The sequence below is a fragment of the Panthera onca genome, chromosome A1 (assembly GCF_046562875.1).
Source record: "Panthera onca isolate mPanOnc1 chromosome A1, mPanOnc1 haplotype 2, whole genome shotgun sequence".
NCBI lineage: Eukaryota > Metazoa > Chordata > Mammalia > Carnivora > Felidae > Panthera > Panthera onca.
Genome location: NC_138339.1, coordinates 42,886,528 through 42,905,537, shown reverse-complemented (window position 1 = coordinate 42,905,537; position 19,010 = coordinate 42,886,528). Strand labels below are relative to the sequence as shown.

Genomic DNA, 19,010 nt, shown 5'->3' with positions numbered 1-19,010 from the left:
TGATTTTGGCTCAGGTCACTGTCTCGTAGTTTGTGAGCTCGAGCCCCATGTCGGGCTCTGTGTTGACCATGCTTGGGATCCTCTGTCCGCCCCCCCCCCCTCAAAAATAAATAAATAAGCATTAAAAAAAAAAAAAGAAGAAAAATTCATTAACATTTTAGGGCATGCTGGGCACATGGATGTGGCTGGCACAGCCAGGGGAGACTGACTGGGGTACAGACACCTTCACAGTACCCACTCTCTATCTGAGTGCTGAGGGGTCACTTCCTTGGCTCCCTGGCAACCAGTCCCAGGACGCAGCATGAGCCATTCAGGCTACCCCTGTGGTCCGTGATGGGAAGTAGGCAGTAAGACACATCTCTCCCGTCTTCCTCATCTTACTCCCCACCCCTGCCTGGCACTGTTGCTCCTTAGGATTATTTCTCTAACCCCCCCCAGGATCAGGAACCCTGTTGAGGCCCTACAGAGGGTGGGGGCATTTCCTCTTGCAAGACTCTGAAGCCTATTTTTTCCCCCTGGTTCTTGTCCTGTGCCTCTGGCCAGAGTCCCACTGCCCACCTGCCTGCTGGAGCCCACCCCCTCTGCAGGCACAGACTTCCAGCCTGCCCCCATGCTCTGCTCTGTCTTGCCCTGCCCTTCTGGTGCTATCTGGCCCCAGGAACCTCACCCTGAACCTTACTTCCACTCACCCTTGCCTGCCAAGCTCCTGGGCAAGGTAGGACCCCTTAACCCCAACACCCTGGAGGTCTGCCCCCAGGCAGTGGGGGAGAAGGTTCACAAGGTATTGTAGTGGGCATTGGGGCTAATCCTTCCAGGTACCTGGGCAGGAGGCTTCACCATTGTGGGACTATATTGAGCTGGATGGATTGATTTGTCAATTAATTAATTATAAGAATGGGAGGCGATATATAGTATAGTAATTATTAACATGGGCTGAAATCCCAGCGCTGCCATTTCTTAGCTATGGGACTTTGGACAAGCTGCTTAGTGGCTCTGGGCCCCGGGAGCACGGCAGCGACTGACAGACAAGGTCTTGCTCTCACCGCACCCATTTTCTAAGGGGGAAGACTGAAAATAACACTGAACATATAAATAAACTGGATAACTTCAGGTAGCAAGGAGTGTTATAAAGAAGACAGGGCAGTGGGAAAGTGATGGGGCAAGGGGACACTCAGAAAAGGCACCTCTGAAAAGGTGACGTTGTGCTAGACCTGCCAGGGGAGAAGGAGGCAGCCATAAGAAGACCCAGGAGAAGAGCATTCTAGGCAGAAGGCACGGGGCGAATGCAAAGGCCCTGGGGTGGGAAGGGGCTTGGTGTGTCTGAGGTCAGAAAGGAGGCGGCCACTGTGGCTGAAGCTCCAAGGCCGAGATGAGGCAGGACCCAGCAGAGTCTGGCTGGTTGTTGTGAGGAGTTTGGATTATAAGTACACTAGGGACTGTTGAAGGGTTTGAAGCCAGGGAGTGACAGCAACTAATTCATATTTTAATAAGAGGTTCTTCGCTGCCAAGGACTATTGGCTGCATTAGGGACAGCATCCAGGAGCAGTTCCTCAAAGCTCTGAGTACTAACAAGGCTTGACCACCCTACTGAGTGATTCAAAAAAAAAATTTTTTTTTAATGTTTATTCATTTTAGAGACAGAAAGACAGAGCACAAGCAGGGGAGGGGCAGAGAGAGCCCAAGACAGAATCCGAAGCAGGCTCCAGGCTCTGAGCCGCCAGCAAAGAACCCGATGCGGGGCCCGAACCCACGAACCATGAGGTCATGATCCAAGCTTAAGTTGGACGCTTAACCGACTGAGCCACCCAGGCACCCCTGAGTGATTTTGATAAAGGGATTGCCCTTTTCATCACTGGGCCTCAGTTTCCTTACCTACATAACAGAGCAAGTCCTCAGAGGTCAAGAGAAACACAGTCCCTACATTCTTCGAGGAATGTTAGAAAATAAAAGCATTTCACAGTTACGAAAACCATTGGAAAACCTATATGTTTACGTAAATTCAACAAATTAATGCTTCTAGCGCTGGAAGTTGCAATGCGGTGTGATCTGGGGATCCCCCTCTTCTGTGTGGGAATCGGCCTGCCCCCACCCTGGAAGATATGAAAGGAGGCTGGGAAGGACGGGGGGCCAGGGGAAGCCCCCCAGTGTGCACAACCTCCCCTCCCCCAGCCTGTAGTCCACCTTCAGCTGGGGAGCTGAGCTTACGCTCTATGGAAACAGGATGGACTTAATTGCTTTGCTGATGAAAAAGCCACATTTCAGTATTGATCTTGGCTTCTGCAGCCCATGGAGGACGGCTGTGATTGCTCTAATAGTGATTGCTCTAATAAAGAGGCAGGGGAAAGCGGAGCTGGCTGCCTGGGGACAAGAGCTGGGACTTGCTTCGTCCTTATAATCTTCCTTGGTGCCTGCCTGCCCTGAAGGGGCTATTCAGGGACTGGGTTCTAGTCCTGGCTCTGCCTCTGAGTATCTGCGTAAGTTCCCTGGCATGGGCCTCGATTTTCCCATTCAGAAATTGGGGGCAGGTGGAGGTGGTGGCAATGAGTCAGGGTGCGGAGAACAGTATAGTACAGGGTTTTAAAGCTCCTCCCCGGAGTCTGCCTGCCTGGGTACAAAGTGTGGCTCCACTGATCACCACAGTTGTGATTCTGAGCCAGGTATTTAACGTCCCTGTTCCTCTGTCTCCTCCTCTGTAAAGCCAGAATGTGACAGCACCTCCCTCAAAGGGCGGTTGTAAGCACCTGAGATGCATATAGAAGTGCCCTGTAGGGGCGCCTGGGTGGCTCGGTCGGTTAAGTGTCCGACTTTGGCTCAGGTCATGATCTCACGGTCCGTGAGTTCGAGCCCCGTGTCGGGCTCTGTGCTGACAGCTCAGAGCCTGGAGCCTGTTTCAGATTCTGTGTCTCCCTCTCTCTCTGACCCTCCCCTGTTCATGCTCTGTCTCTCTCTGTCTCAAAAATAAATAAACGTTAAAAAAAAATTAAAAAAAAAAAAAGTGCCCTGCACAGCACGGGGCACATAGTAAATCTTGTAGATTTGCTACCACCTCCCTTTTTGTTGTTGTTGTCGTTGTTGTTTTAAATTAAGGCATCAACCCCTGAACTGTGAGGAAAGCACCCAAAAGGAGATGGAGACATGCATAAAATGGGGACAGGGATGCCCATAGCACAGGGTCGTTGGGGGGATGGAAGGGGGTCATGGGTATGATTGTTCCCAGCAGTCCCAGAGTCAGTGACTATGGGGGGGAGAGGGGGCAGATTCTGAACAAGTCCTCTCTCCCTGGGGGTTTGGACAAAAGTCCTGGAAAGCAGGTGCAAGAGCTCTGGGTAAGCCCCGATGCTGTCACATGTAGGTTCTGTACTGCAGATTCTTTGGGGCTCTCTGTGTCCCTGGTCCGGAGTCCCCTGTAAGGGGGGTGGCCCCTGCAAATTAATATGGTTCTTCTCCTGCAGAGAAAATACAGACTCCTTTAGAAAGGTTCGCCATTCAATGGTTTATTCTTTACTTCAACTATTTCTTGAGCACCTACTATGTGCCAGGCATTTGGGTAGATGCCAGGGTACAACAGAGACCAAGTTTTTGCCCTTAAGGGCACGAGACAAGGTCCCGGTCCATGAGACAAGGTAGGATGTGTTGTCCAGGGGCCCTGAGAACCCAGAGGAGGGGCCCCTACCAGCCTGGCAGTCAGGACAGGCTGCTAGGAGAAAGTGTATCTGAAGACAGGTGGGATGAACCAGTGATGGCCAATGATGGCTGGGCGGGAGGTTGGAAGGGAAAGTTCCAAGCTGAGAGAACCACACGGGTGAAGGCCCCAAGCCCAAGGGAGAGGGTTGTGCAGGGTGGGTCTGGAGGAGTGCCTGTCAGTGGTTCAGTCCCAGCTGGAGCCCCATGGGAGGGGCAAGGCTGGGGGCGGGGCAGGGGCCTGCCCTGGGGGGCAGTTCTGGGCTCTGTGGTTGTGGCTCTGGGAGGTACCTCAGTTGAGAGCCCCGGGAACCAAGGCCCAGAGAGAGGAAGGGACTTCTGAGGCACTGCAACCTGGTCTCTCCCCCTACTGCTGCATCCCGCTGCCTTCCTGGAGGACCCAGGGCCCCTGCCAGAGAGGCGAGCTTCTCCAGGCGGGGCCCAGGGGCTGCCCTGGCAGGTGCAGATCATAAGAGGCCATGAAGAGGCAGAGATGGAGTGGGGGAAGGTTCCTCCCTCACCTGGGACTTACCTGGGCATCTGTGTTTCAGACCATCAGAAGCTGGAGCGTGAAGCCCGCATCTGCCGCCTGTTGAAGCACCCCAACATCGGTGAGCTTTGGGGAGGGGGGAGGGGTGTGGGTGGCACCCGGCCCGGTGGGTGTTTGGGGGCTGGGAGGGCAGCTGCTCTCTTCTCTGGGCATCATGGCCCCCGTTATGGGAAAGGGGGTAACTTTAATGGTTTCCACGTTTCTCAGAGACCAGCTTGGTTGAGGGGAAGGTGAAGAAGGGGCCCTTCCTCCCAGCCCACGCAGCTGCCGGCAGCCTCCTTCGGAAAAGCTGTTGCAGGAAAACTCCCGAAGCTCTGAGAGAGACGAAAATAGGCCAGGCTTGGCCTTGACCAGCACGCCCCACTCCCCAAACCTGCCCCATGCTGAGTCAGCCTGGCACTGTGGCCGGGCCGCCTGCCTAGCCCAGCCGCCTGCTTGCCCCCCAGAGGCAGGCTCCAAGGTGGCCCCGGTGCCGGGGTAGACTGAGCCCAGGCCGCCAGGAGAGGCCGGGCCTAGACCACATGTCACTGGCTGGCCTCCCACCTCCCCCTTACATGATTGGGGGGCTGCATCCCTGCCCATCATGGTTCTGAGTTGGGCGGCTGGGGGTGGGGCGTGGGAAGGAAGTGCAGATTCTAGATGGAGTTCTGTCAGGGAATGGCTGTGTGACCTTGGGTGGGAGCCCCTCCCTCTCTGAGCCACTTTCCTCCCCAACTTCACAAGGAAGCACCCTCTGGATCATCTGGGCATCTTGTTAAAAGGTAGATTCTGGTTCAGTGGGTTTGGGGGCAGGGGGCAAGGTTTTGCGTTTCTAACACGCTCCAAGGCGATGCTGAGGCTGCTGGTTCCCAGACCATGCTTTGAGGACTCAGGCCTAGGGGCTCTCTGAGGAATATTCCAATTCTGACAGCCGCCACGCCTTCGCCCGTGGGGAGGAAGCATCTCTCTGTGCCCAGAGCCCCAAGGGTTAACTCTCCTGCTGGAGAGAAGCATCTCCATCTGGTATTTATACCCAAAAGGCACCTCCCCTTCCCTGTGCCCAGGGAAGGGGAGCAGAGCCGCGCAAACAGCAGCCAGAGGCTCCAGGGCCAGAATCAGAAGAGGGGCAGCAAGGCAGCTGGTGGGGAGTGAGGCTGGTTGGACCCCCGATCCCCGACCTGCTTGCAGACTCACTGTGCAGGCTTAGGCTGGCTCCTGCCTGGGCGGGGCCTCCACCTCCCCAGCTGTATGACGGACAGGATTGTGAGTGATCTCTGATGATAAAGTCCCACGGTTCTGAGAAAGCCTGTCAGCCCCAGAGGAAGGAGGTGGTGTGTGTGTGTGTGTGTGTGTGTGTGTGTGTGTGTAAGGGTGTGTGTAAGGGGGTGTGCTGCAGCTGTCTCAGGTCAACGCTGCCTCCTCTTTGCACCTCCTTCCCCCTCTCATTCCCAGCTGTGCATGGGGAGCAGTAGTCATGGGCTCTGGGGCTGACAGACTGCAGCTGAAATCCTGGGTTTGCCGCTTAATTGCTGTGTGACCCCGGACATGTTGCTTAACCACTCTGAAGCTCGGTTTTCTCAGCTGGAAAATGGAAATGATACCCACCTCATAGGGTTGTGATGATTAGATAGAGCATAGCACAGTGACAGTCCCGAGGTAAGTGCTTTATTATCATGAGACTGCTCCCCTTTTGCCTCAGTCCACACCTTTCCACAAAACCACCTTACCCGAAAATGTAACCTCCACACGATTCTCATTCCTCTGAGCCATCAAGGTGTTTGGTCAACAGTTTGGGGCCCTATGTTTAACATGGCGGTGAAGAGAACGGGGTTTACACGTGGGGTCAAATCCCAGCTCCGCTGTTCACTGGGTGTTTGAGTGTGGGCAGGCTCTGAACTTCTCTGACCCTCGGTATCCTCCTCTGTGAGGGTAATCATGATATCCACCCTCTACAACTGTTGGAGGGTTAAATGGGAAAGTGCAAATAAAGCACTTAGCACAAGCCTGGCACATGGGGAAGTCTCAGAAATGATGGCTGTCACCTTTAATATCATTGTCATCTTTGAATCATTTACTCCTTCCTTCCTTCACCTGATAGCAAGGGCATCCGAGGCCCCACCGTGTGCCAAGGCCTCTGCTAGGGATGGAGGATGTGCGGAAGAAGTGAGGGTGGGGGTGGGGAGGGGGAAAGGAAGGGGCGGGGGTGGCTGATACACAGGGAAGTGGAGAGCCGAGCTGAGACCCAGACCAGGAAGACGCGGGGGAAGAACCCGAGCTATCTTAGGGCTGGAAGGGCCCTGAAGGGTGCTACTTCCTGAGCCTCCAAATATCTCACTTCTAAATAGATTATAGATTATAATCTGCCCAAAGAAATGCAAAGAGGTACAGCCGTGGATGCAAAACCCACGAGGCAAGTCTGTGCCTGGAGAAGCTAGATTGAGTCCTAGCCAGCCTGCTTGGTGTCTCTAGCCATGTTTACTGGCTGCTGCCCATGTGTGGCCGGTGCCCAGCCCCAGGGGGACCAGGTCAGGGAGGCCGTGGCTTAGCACAGGGCGGCCCAACTGTGCCACGCACATGGGACAGTGCCCTACACTCTGTATTACCACCTGCTGATGGGGCAAACCCCAAAGGCCATCCCAGGGAGTAGGGGACAACCTTAGAGTTTCACAAGTGATTTGGGTGGGCAAGAGAAGGGGGGCTGGTTGATAATAAAGACGATGGTGTTTTCATTTATCAGGTTCTTCCCTGTGCCGGGCACTGTATTGAGGGCTTTACAAGTATCATCGATTAACTTCCAAAGCAGGCCAGTAGTGTTACCACTACTGGTAGGAAAGGAGGGTCAGAGAGGTTACCTAATTTGCCCAAAGTTGCACAGCTTATAAGAGGCAGCGCTGGGAGGTGAGCCCAGCAAGATTGACTCCAGAGCCCAGGTTCCCAGCCGTTCTCTTTAGCTTCCCAAGTGGACATCAGGAATGTGTTGTCAGGGGGCATTGGATAGGTAAGAAGCACCAGCCTCTAATTTCCAAGAAAAAACTGGTAACTGTTGGAAATATGAAAGGCATGTCAGAAATTCATGAGCTCAGCTACACAAATGAAAACTAGGTTACAGATCTATTTGATCTATGACAATATTTTTAAAAAGTCAAAAACTGACAGCATAACTCAACGACCACAGTCATGTCAATCTCTACCAGGTGGTGAGACCCTTTCACACCCTGCGGCGGCTCTTGAAAATTTCCTTTCCTCTTTGGCTTTGGACTCAGTTTTTTTTTTCTCAGGGTAGCCTTTACGGATGGGAGGAGAGGTTTGATGTGTCTTGTCTCCTGGGTTCGTAGCTATGATGGCACCTCTTCTCAGGGACTAATGCCAGTGCCCTCATGCAGGTGGGGGCTAGAATCCAGCCTGTGTTCCTGTCGCCTGGCTTCTTAGAGGGGCAGGCTTTTAAATCAGCATAAAAGTACCATCTGAGCTAGAATCAAGGCCGAAGGACCCTCCCCCTCCCCCAATTTTGTCCATTTCTCTGAAACTTGAGACTCTTCTCTAAAGGGGCTGAGGCTTCTGGTCAGAGGGTAGATCAAGGAGCCCAGTCTTCTTGGAGCTCCTCTCAAATGCCTCTTGACCCGGTTCTAAAAGCCCATTCTGAGATGGTTCTGACCACAGGTTGGCTTCTCAGAGCTTCTCATGCTCAGGAAAGAAGTTAAAAACATACGTGCCTGCCAGGAACCGAGTAGGCAATAAGGAGTCTACTCTCCAAGGAAAGGGTCTTTTTAAAAACTTTATCTTGTTACACTATCAATGCTAACTTTGTATGATACATGTTTCCATATGATATATGATGTCTGTACCTTCTCCAGTATTTCTTTTTTTTTAAATTTTTTTTCATGTTTATTTATTTTTGAGACAGAGAGAGACAGTATGAACGGGGGAGGGTCAGAGAGAGAGGGAGACACAGAATCTGAAACAGGCTCCAGGCTCTGAGCTGTCAGCACAGAGCTTGACGCGGGGCTCGAACTCACGGACCGTGAGATCATGATCTGAGAGTATTTCTATACATATTATCTCTGGTCAGGTTTCTTAGAAGCAGAGCCTGAGGCAGAGACTCAGGTTCTCGTGATTTATCGAGGGTGTGTTCCCATGGAAGGCCTGCAAGGAATTGGGTGAAGCACGATGGAAAAAGGGAAGAAATTGAGCAAGGGTGTGGCCTCAGGTCAAGTCTAACTTTGACCCGATTCCAGGTGTGTGTATGGCGTACACACTGGAACATAAATCCTGTCTTGGGGTTGTCCCTCCTTAAAGCAAGGAGACTGCCCCTTTGCACCGACCCTGCCCTCCCACAGTAGTCAGTCCTTGGCTGAATGCTGCAGGTAACCTTGTACACAAGGTGGCTCTGTAGGCAGTGGGGAGTTCTCCAGAGAAGGGGGTAAATGTGAGCTGTTAGCAGCTCACCCCCCTGGCAGCTGCAGGATGGCGACCCCATCTTACCAAAGGGGACCTGGCCAGGGCACCAATACGGGGTTGCCAGATTCTGCACACAGGATATACAGGATGCTCTTTTCACTGCACATAGACATTTCAAAAACCGAGCCTACCTTTGCTTTGAAATGCCTTAAAAAATGGAAACAGGTTAATAGGTAGAGGAATGGGTAGAAACGTAGTGAAACAAGTATAAGATTAATGATAGAACCTAAGTGGGGGGTACACGGGTGTTCACGTGAGTGTATGTTTGAAATTTTTTATAATAAAATGTTGAGAAGAAATTAAAGCCGGATCACATAATATGTACTTGTAGGCAACCTGCTTCTTGTTTTTGCTTTGAAATATACTACAAACGGGCGCCTGCCTGGCTCAGCCAGTAGAGCTTGCGACTCTTGATCTCGGGGTTGTGAGTTCGAGCCCAAGTTAAGCATAGAGCTTAGTTAAGAGCAAAATAAACATATGTTTAACACATCTTTCAGTCATTTATTTATTTAAAAGATTTTTTAATGTTCTTGAGAGAGAGAGAGAGACAGAGCATGAGTGGGGGAGGGGCAGAGACAGAGGGAGACACGGAATCCAAAACAGGCTCCAGGCTCTGAGCTGTCAGCACAGAGCCCGATGTGGGGCTCGAACCCACAAACCTGAGATCATGACCTGAGCTGAAGGCGGATGCTTAGCCGATTGAGCCACCCAGGCGCCCCTCTTTCTGTCATTTATAAACACATATCATCATTTAGGAATTAAAAAAAATTTTTTAATTAAATTTGCATGCCTGAGGTTCCTGCCTGGCTCAGTCGGTGGAGTGTGTGACTCCTGGTCTCGGGGTTGTGAACTTGAGCCCCACGTTCAGTGTAGAGATTACTTAAATAAATAAATCTTAAAAAAAAATAATAAACTTGTGTTCCCTTCCTCCTCCATCTCTGATCACATTCTCCCCTCCCCCATAGCAGACACCCACTCTTGTGTTTTTGATCCTGCTTCTCCAAATTTTATGTGCAGATAGGAGAGTCTTAAGCCATTTAGGGGACTCAATATTGAGTCAGAAATACATGCACATGGCAAGAATTCAGATGGCACTAGGGCTCACAGTGAAAAAATAGTCTCAACAACTCACAACCCCTGCTCTCCCGATTCCCTTTCCCAAGGTACCTCAGTGCCCACTTCTCTGTATCCTTCCAGAGAGGCTTATGCCACAGACAGGCTTAAATACATCTTTTATAAAAAGTACCACGCACGCTGTTTTGCGCTTTGCTTTTTTGCCAAACAACATAATTCAGAGATGATTCTGAACCAGTGGATACATAACTGCCGTATTATTTTAACAGCTGTGTAATTTTCCGTTGTGCGATGTATCTTAATTCTCTGAGCCCGCACCCCGCTCTGTGGACATTTTTAGGCTGTGGCTCAGGGAAGGATGTGAAGCTGTCCTGGGAGAAAATGCAGTTGGTTGGCAGGGTGCAGCCCCCTAGAGTCAATCCCAGGCCTCGGGCCCTTCCTTCTAGAATCTCAGGGGGTAATTTAGGGAGCTCTGGGCTTCTGGGAGCCTTGCCCCCGTTCTTGGTAAATGAGGTAGGAAGAGATGAGTTTCTCAGCATGCTCACACTCAGGGACCACTGTCCCCCACGTCCCCCAGCTCTCTTGTCTCAGACCTGGATACACAGTGGGGTTAGCCACTCAGGGCCGCATTGGTTGAACACCGGCTGGGTGCCTCATGGAATTCTCACAAGCCTGCAGGTCCAGAAGTTTCATTCTCATTGTCCAGGCAAGAAAAGAGAGGCTCAGAAAGGTGTAACAACTTGCCTGAAGTCACACAGCTAGGAAGTGGCAGAGATTTGAGCCACGGGCTGATTCGACAATGCCACCTCGCCCTGCAAGAAGCTAAGCGTTGGGGGAAGAAAGGGGTCAAACTCTCACCAAAGCGGGGAGGGGTCTTTCACCTTTAAACCCGGGCCTCTTCTGACGATGCCCAAAGTCAGTGAGCCATCCTTTACTTAGTTTGTCAAAGCACCTGTTACCTAGCTTGTGCTCAGTGACTGAGAAATTGGCATGTTGGCTGTTGGGGGGCGGGGGAGGGGAGGTGAGAGGGCAGGAGGGGGCAGGAAGCAGTGCTTCCGGGTTAACTGGCTGCCTGGGCCCCTCCCACAGTCCGGCTCCACGACAGCATCTCTGAGGAGGGACACCATTACCTGATCTTCGACCTGTGAGTTTGGGCCCACCCCGGGCTGTACAAGGGGTGGGGGGGCAGCCGGAGCCGGGGTGACCTGGCTGGGTCCCTCGGCCCAATTCCCAAATGCTCCCAGGCTGGGCTGAATTCCCTCTTCTGAGACCGAAGTTTCCCAAATGTGGTAGGCCCGCCACCCAAGCAGTGCAGGTGGGGTTCCCTGAAAAGGCGACACATACCCGTTCCTCTCCTTGGCACAGCTTTCATTTTGCTTCTGTTTGTGGCCAGTGATGCTGGCTTTGCATGTCTGGTGGCGATAGAAAGTTTCCTTTTGGAGTCATTGTGAAGTTCTTAAAGCCAGTCAATGGAAGGAAAAACAATAATGAAATGATAGGTTCTTGGGTTGGCAGAGAAACTTCAGTGAAGGCACTGGTCCCGTCTGTAAAAAAAAAAACAGTTAATAGTGGGGGAGGTTCTGCATGTGTGGGTGTGTGGGAAATCTCTGTGCCTCAGTTTCGCGGTGTGCCTAAAGTTACTCTAAAAACATCAAGTTTACTAAACAAACAAACAAACAAACAACAATAACAGCAACAAAACCCAGTCCTTGGGCTTCCAGGAGCCTGATGACCCTGAGTGATACGTTCTGAGTGTCCCATCCCCTGTCCTAAGTGCAGCCTGGACCCAGTGGGAGAGAAGGGCAGGTGGCGGAGGGGAGGGGAGTTGGTGGACAGGTGGGCTAGAAGCCAGGAAGAGGGTTCCAACAGGATACACCTCTGGGGTTCCTCCCTTTGGGCTGAGGTTCTGAGGTCCCTGGGTCCCGTCCTTAGCTTCCTGGAGACTCTTTTGGAAGAGGCAACACCTGGGGCCTTTGTGGGAGGGTGACTTTGTGCCTGTCTCCCCAGGGTTACTGGTGGGGAGCTGTTTGAGGACATCGTGGCCCGGGAGTATTACAGTGAGGCTGATGCCAGGTGAGTGCCAGGTGCAGCCTGGCGATGGTGCCTGGGGCCAAGGGGGCCTCCCTCCCTGCCTTTCCAGCTTTCCGGGAGAGGCCTGCGTTCACACCGTGACCCCTTCCTCTCTCTCCCCAGTCACTGTATCCAGCAGATCCTGGAGGCTGTGCTGCACTGCCACCAGATGGGTGTGGTGCACCGGGACCTGAAGGTGAGCGACCCATCTGGGGGTGCAGCTCACCCAGCAAGGGGCAGAGAGAGACAGGGAGAGAGAGAGAATATCCCAAACAGCCTCTGTGCAGAACCCGACGTGGGGCTCGAACTCATGAACCATGAGATCATGACCTGAGCTGAAATCAAGAGTTGGACACTTAACTGACTGAGCCACCCAGGAGCCCCCAGAATCCCCTGAGTTGGGCTGGGTGGGGAATATAGACGCCACTGTTCAGATCAGGAAATTGGGCTCAGGGAGGAGTATCTAGGCTCAGGATCCAGTGTCCTGACTCCTCGCCCCATGTGCCTTGGGCCAGACCCGGTAAGATGTAGTTAGACTGACAGTGCTGGCTACGAAGGGGTCCAAGGCCCAGCTAGGCCACTCTCTAGCCTCAAGGCCTCAGCTTCCTTACAGCGGGGTTGCCATAGCAACCTCTGCACAGGGTTGCTGAGGGTGTCAAAGGAGACAGCACAGTGTCTGGTGCGCGGACACATTGTCATTCTTGCTTCTGGGTCTCTGGCAGGTGGGGGGAGAAGAAAAACAGGTCTCGGGGTCCTCAGAGTCCTTCCTCTTCCCACCTGAATGGGAAGATGGACAGACCCAAGCAGACGTGCAGTCTAGGGTTGGCACGAGCCACATAGCCTTGCCTGGTCGGCACAGACTCCTAGCTCTCCTCTGCTGAGCCTCACGGCATCGAGGCTGGTTACCTCGGTTGGTATCCCCCGTTTGCAGAGCAGGAAACTGAAGCTTAGAGTGTCTAAGGGACCTGCCCAAGAATACGCAGTTCAGCTGTGTCTGAGCTAGGACTGGAGCCCTGGCCTTCTGACCCCAGATCCTGTGCCCGCAGTGGCCTGGGCCAAAAAGCCCCTCAATGCAGTTCCTGCTTCTACAGTAGTTCCTTCTAGGTGCCTTTGAACCTCTGCGTTTTGGCCTTCGGTGACTATGAACTTGCTTCTTATGGGGTATCCCCTTGAACCACTGGGAAATGCTCCTTCAATCTTTCCTGCTGTGGGAGTTTTGTCTGTGAACCCCAATTCTACCCTTTGGGGCCACACAGATCAAGCCTCCAGCTTGGAGGAGCCCAGAGACCCTTGGGCAGCTTTGTTGTACCTCCTAAGTCTTCCGCAGGCTGTTCTCCTCCGTTCCCAGGCAGGACAGGATTTCCAGGCCCTCTTCATCCTGGGCGCCCTCTCTGGGCGCCCTCCCTGGGAGTCCTCCAGTGGGACCCAGGTCCCTCTTTGAGATGCAGTGCTCTGACCTGAGCCCCTGCCCACCTCTATCACGAGCAGTCCATGGTTTCTCAGCTGAGCTCCTGTGAGCTCCTAGTTTATCAGTCTACACCCACAGGTGAGTGTGCACTCCCAGAGGGTCCTGCCAGACTGCAGGGCACTTCTCCCAGAGGGCCTGTTCCCATTATAGCTACAGCCCCTGCACAGGAGGAGAAAGGAGGAGAGGCAGCGCAAATTTAGGCCACTCTGCTTGGATTAATTAGTGGCATATTCATCAAATCAGGGCAGGACAGCTACCAAGGCCCAGGACACTTTGGGAACGCAGTCACCGGAGGATAAAAGAGGCCTTAACGAGGGACAGATGGAGCTATATTTGTTTGGGTCCCGCCTAACTTTGGTCAGCGGAAGGTCAGAGGTGGGACCCCTCGGAAGTTCCAGTGGGGAAGGGGGTCAGAGGAAACCAGCTGTCTCCGGGGACTCGGAGCCCACGCCCCCAGCCCACCCCAAGCAGAAACTGGGAGCGCTAATGCTCATCAACCACACGCCGTAGGCCACTGCCAAGGGCTCTACACGGATTAATCCGCACACCGCTCCATGAGCTGGGCTTGATCCATTTTTCTGAGAGGAAACTAAAGCTCAGGATTGACATGGCTTGCCCAAGTTCCACGGCATAGAAATGGTGGAGCTGGGTCAGAAGCGAGGGCTATCTAACTGCAGGGTTCACTTCCACTTCCCTCTGTCCTGTGTAGGCGCATCTCCTCCTCTCCAGACCCAGCAGAAGACAGCAGCTTTGGGGCCCCAGAGGCCAGGCCGCATATATGAGGCCCTCTCTCAGCCTAGAGTGGTTAAAATACAGCTCCAGAGCCTGACTTTGCCTCGATTCTGGCTCTATAACTTATCAGCTGTGTGATCTTGGCCAAGTCACTTAACTTCTCCGAGCCTTGGTTTCCTCACCTTCATACGTATGCCAAATAGTTATTAAGTGTCTGCTCTGTGCTGTCCCCTGTCTTAGGTGCGGGTGATGTAGTGGTGCACAGACGGATAAGGAACTTACTTTCTATAGAGGTGACAGATAATGGACAAGCACAACAACAGATGGGGAAACATTACAAATTGTGATGATATCTCTGAAGATAGTAACAAGTTGCTAAGACAGAGGCTACCTGGGGGCTCCTCCTTTGGATAGTCATGGAGGGATCCTTTGACAGGGTGACATGAAGGTGAGAGCAGATGAAGAGAAGAGGTCAGCTCTGTGGAGCTTAGAGAAGGAGCAAATCAGACAGGGGGAGCGGGAAGTGCAGAGGCCCTGAGGTGGGAACAAGCATGACTGTTTCGGGGAATGTAGGAAGGCTACTGTGGAAAACGGGGAGAATGATGCTGACCCCAAAGGTTGTTGAGGCAATAAGATGATGTATGCAAAACACTTAGCCTAGTGACTGGCACCTAGGAGGGGCGCAATAAATATCGCTCCTTCTTCTCTATTATAGTGGTGGCTATTGCCCCAACTCCCTGCCCTCACCGCAGCCCCAGCCCCAAACCCTGAGGTGAGGTGAAGGAGGGGATGCGGGGTGGGGAAAAGGTCTTTCTGGTGCAGTAGATGGCGGTGTTGCCCTAGGGTCGTCCCCTCTCTGGGGGCTGAAGCTCAGGGTCCCGTGGCTGGGACTGGAAGGGCGGGTGCAGGGCACCTCTGGATTGTCCAGCTGCTCCTCCGTACGCCCAGGCCCCCAGAGGTGAGGTTCTGAATCTGCTCATCACTGTCTTCTGGCTCTTTCTTCCCCCACTTCACTCTTCTCTCTGGTCCTGGGAAGCCGGAGAATCTGCTGTTGGCTTCCAAGCTCAAGGGCGCCGCGGTGAAGCTGGCGGACTTTGGCCTGGCCATAGAGGTGGAAGGGGAGCAGCAGGCATGGTTCGGTGAGTGGGAGCAGGGGGTGCCGGGGGCACTGGGGGCCGGCCTTGTGTTGACACGTTGGCGTCTAGGAGAGTCCTGCCCAAGCAGGGGCAAGTGGGAGATGGCTCTTGCACTAGCCAGGGCTCTAGGAGCAGTGGTCGCAGCCCAGTCAGCCCCTGGTCACTGGGTGTTGCCCATCCTATATCCACAGGACTCAGGCACAGGGACACAGTTATCATGAAAAGAGTACGTGGCTTCTTCACACACACGTGCACCATCCCTACGGGCTAGGGCGTTTCCATGGGTTCCCCTAACAGCCTGGGTACCGGGGCTAATTATCCTGATTTTACAAATGGGGAACAGAGGCTAAGAAACTTGGAAGAGTTCACGGGAGATCAAAAGGGGAAGAGCCAGGATCTAAGCTCAGACAAGCCCGAGCACTCTGAGATTCTGGCATAATTAAGTCCTTTCCGCTATCTGGGGAAACTTTTTAGTGGGCACCTTTGATCATCGGTTAAGAGCCAGAGCTCTGGGTTCAAGTTCTGACTCTGCCACTTAGGAGGTGTGTGATTTGGGACGAGTCACGTCACCTTGCTTGAGCCTTTGTTTCCTCACCTGTGAAATGGGGGTGATAACAGCACGTTCCTCAGGGCTGTGTGAGGAGTGAGACCAGACGAGTAAGTGCTCAGCTCCGTGCTTAGCACACACACTTAAGAGATAGTCACTGTTCTTTGGATTATCTGTTAAAGTACTTTGGATGCCCGTTTGTTGCCAGCGAGATCCTCTCAACAATGCCGGGAGGTGGTGAAGGGAGGCGTCCCTAATCCCTCATTTGACAGATGAGGAAACCGAGGCCTCGAAGAAAAAGAGACTTAAGGCAAAACCAGAGCTGGGGAGAGTCCTCCTCCTCTCCCAGGACCAGCTCCGACAAGGGTGGGGAGTGGGCAAGGGTTCTGCTCGGCTACAGCTGACACAGCAAGGACATTTTGTCCAGTGTGCCACCAGCGCTTGATAGTGGCTGCAGGATGGCTGTTAGAAGTGAGGGATGCTGAGTCAGGACCCCATGGGAAGGACTCTGGGATTGATTGATGACTTCTGCCATAGGCTCTGGAGTGGGGGTAGTGACAGGTGCACTGTGGACTTGTCCAGCCGGGTCTAGAGGCTTTGCTGCCTGGCCGGGCCAGAGCTTCCTGCCCTCGACACACTCTTGGGGGCAGGGAGTGTTTTCCTCATCTCCAGGGCAACCTCATCCCTCTTCCAGCAGGATCTTGCTCTGGCTTGCTAACGTGCCAACCTCTGTGTGTGTGTCTGCCTGTCTGGGTGTCTGGGGAGCAGGGTTCGCGGGGACGCCTGGATACCTCTCCCCGGAAGTGCTGCGGAAGGACCCGTATGGGAAGCCTGTGGACCTGTGGGCCTGTGGTGAGTCTACCCCGAAGCCGCCTCATCCCCCCAGTCATCTGCCCCTCTGCTGCCCTCTCCTTTCCCATCCTTCCCCTCTTCATGGCTCCTCCCCACAGGGGGGTGAGGCTTCTCCTGGTCCTCTTCCCAGGGGTCATTCTGTACATCCTGCTGGTTGGGTATCCGCCATTCTGGGATGAGGACCAGCACCGCCTGTACCAGCAAATCAAAGCCGGCGCCTATGATGTGAGTGTCCCTCCTCTCTCCAGCCTCCCTGTCAACCCCTGTGCCTCCCTCCTGCCCTCCCAACCCACTTAGGCCCCCTGCCACTCTCTAATTGTGGGGCGGGTAGAGCCTGAGGGCTGATGCGTGAGGCCTCGCCTCACGGTTGAGCCTCTGTGTGACGGGATTTAGCCGGGGCCCCAGAGGGCAGAAACAGCACCCAAGTGGGATGAGAGGTGGAGGTTAGGTCCAGAAGCCGGACTCTCAACTCCCCCCAACCCTGCTCCCGCCAATAGTAATGCACACATAAATAATAATAATAGCTAGCACTGATAGAGGACTCTTCTAGATGCTTTATATATATATTACTGCTAATCTGCATACCAACCTATGACATAGGTGTGAGTATTAGTCCCATTTTACAGATAAGATAGCTGAGGCGCAGCGAGGTTAGATAACTGCCCACCCTGCATAGCCGAAAGTGGTGGAGCTGGGATTTGAACCCAGGCAGTTTGCCTCTAGCGTCTGTGTTCCTAAGGACCAAGCTATACTGATTTTCTTTTTTTAAAAAATTTTTTTTAACCTTTATTTATTTTTGAGACAGAGAGAGACAGAGCATGAACGGGGGAGGGTCAGAGAGAGAGGGAGACACAGAATCTGAAACAGGCTCCAGGCTTTGAGCCATCAGCACAGAGCCCAACGCGGGGCTTGAACTCACGAACCGTGAGATCATGACCTGAGCCGAAGTCGGACGCTTAACCGACTGAGCCACCCAGGCGCCCCTATACTGATTTTCAATAAGGCTGCTTCTATCAAGCTATGTGCTGTGTGTTTCACGTCATATTTAATCCTCACAACATCTCTAGAGGCAGTTTGAGAGTCACATGACTTGTCTGGAGTCAGACAGCCTAAGAGGCAGAGCCAGGACTTAAACTCAGCCTTCTGACTCTGGAGTCTGGCCTATAGCCGCTGGCCTACTGCTCCCCAGACAAGGCACAGCCTTAGAACAACAGAGGAAGTCCTCCTTTCCCTCTGGCCTCTGTTCTGATTTGTCCCCGGCGGCAAAGCACCCTGTCCCTCCTCTGGTTCCAGGGGGGGTCCCTGCGTTGAGGGTCCCCACTCCTCCTGGTTGTGGATGCCCGAGTGGATGGGCAGTAGGACCCCTGCCTGCTCCCCTGCCAGTCAGGGGCTGGGGGATCGCAGGGGTGGCCTGGGCTAGGCTGGGCAAACCTGGCCCCTCTGCCCCTTCCAGTTCCCGTCACCAGAATGGGACACTGTCACCCCGGAAGCCAAGGATCTGATCAATAAGATGCTGACCATCAACCCATCCAAACGCATCACGGCCGCCGAGGCCCTCAAGCACCCTTGGATCTCGGTGAGCCTTCCTCAGCAGAGCCCTTCCCAGGAGCCCCTCCTGACTTCAGGGTCCGGACCCCCATGGCTCTGCCCCTGGCCCCTCGGGCCCAACATGGGGTCAAGGGAGCTTGCTCACGAGACGCTGCCCGGCTGTGGTTCTCAGGGAGAAGTGAGAACGGGAGGCATTGACGTCATGACTGGCGATGCTGCTGGCATTGAATGTCGGGTGCCGGGGGTGCCAAGCACCTGCAGTGTGGACAGCATTCCCTAGAACAGAGATTTGTCCCCCCGCCCCTCCCCCCCAAATCCCGACCACATCTCCATGAGACACCCTGCCGAGGGGCCCTCGGGCGGGCCTGGCTTCCACTCACAGACCTTTCCCCTCTTCCTCCAGCATCGGTCCACTGTGGCCTCCTGCATGCACAGACAGGAGACCGTGGACTGCCTGAAGAAGTTCAACGCCAGGAGAAAACTGAAGGTAACGGGTCCCCGCCCTCCCGAGCCCCGCCCCCGACATGGAGTAGCTTGGTCGGGTCTCCGCAGAGGCCGAGAGACCCCCTCACAAGTTCTTTCCTTCACTGAGTCAACAAGCATTTACTGAACATCTACTGTCTGGGCTGGGGAGGGGGCGGTGGAAAGGACAGACAAGGAAGCAGGACATTAAGGGGCAGTGGTGAGTGCTGTGCCTGGGCACACCCTGGGGCTAGAGGAGTACACAGCAGGGCCACAGGCGAGGTCTGGGAGGACCACGGAAGCATCCCAGGAAGACTTGCTAGGCAAGTGGCATTTAAGCAGACGCCCCAAATGACAAGCAGGTATTAGTGGTGTGGAGTCAGTGTGGGCAGATGTTCCAGACGGAGAGAAAAGCTCGTGCAGAAGTCCGGAAGCGTGGTTCCAGAGTGGCTG

At 53.8% G+C, this 19,010-nt stretch overlaps 1 protein-coding gene across 3 annotated transcripts in view; it reads left to right on the top strand.

Moving 5' to 3' along the window:
• CAMK2A (calcium/calmodulin dependent protein kinase II alpha) overlaps positions 1-19,010 on the top strand; it is a 62,147-nt gene that overhangs the window by 16,716 nt on the left and 26,421 nt on the right. For all 3 annotated transcript variants that reach the window (XM_060634691.3, XM_060634692.3, XM_060634693.3), the window contains exons 3-11: positions 4,233-4,292; positions 10,832-10,886; positions 11,750-11,815; positions 11,936-12,008; positions 15,049-15,151; positions 16,464-16,547; positions 16,678-16,772; positions 18,001-18,123; positions 18,499-18,582. In XM_060634691.3, the coding sequence (XP_060490674.1) occupies positions 4,233-4,292; positions 10,832-10,886; positions 11,750-11,815; positions 11,936-12,008; positions 15,049-15,151; positions 16,464-16,547; positions 16,678-16,772; positions 18,001-18,123; positions 18,499-18,582 (743 nt within the window). The remainder of the gene's footprint in view (positions 1-4,232; positions 4,293-10,831; positions 10,887-11,749; positions 11,816-11,935; positions 12,009-15,048; positions 15,152-16,463; positions 16,548-16,677; positions 16,773-18,000; positions 18,124-18,498; positions 18,583-19,010) is intronic.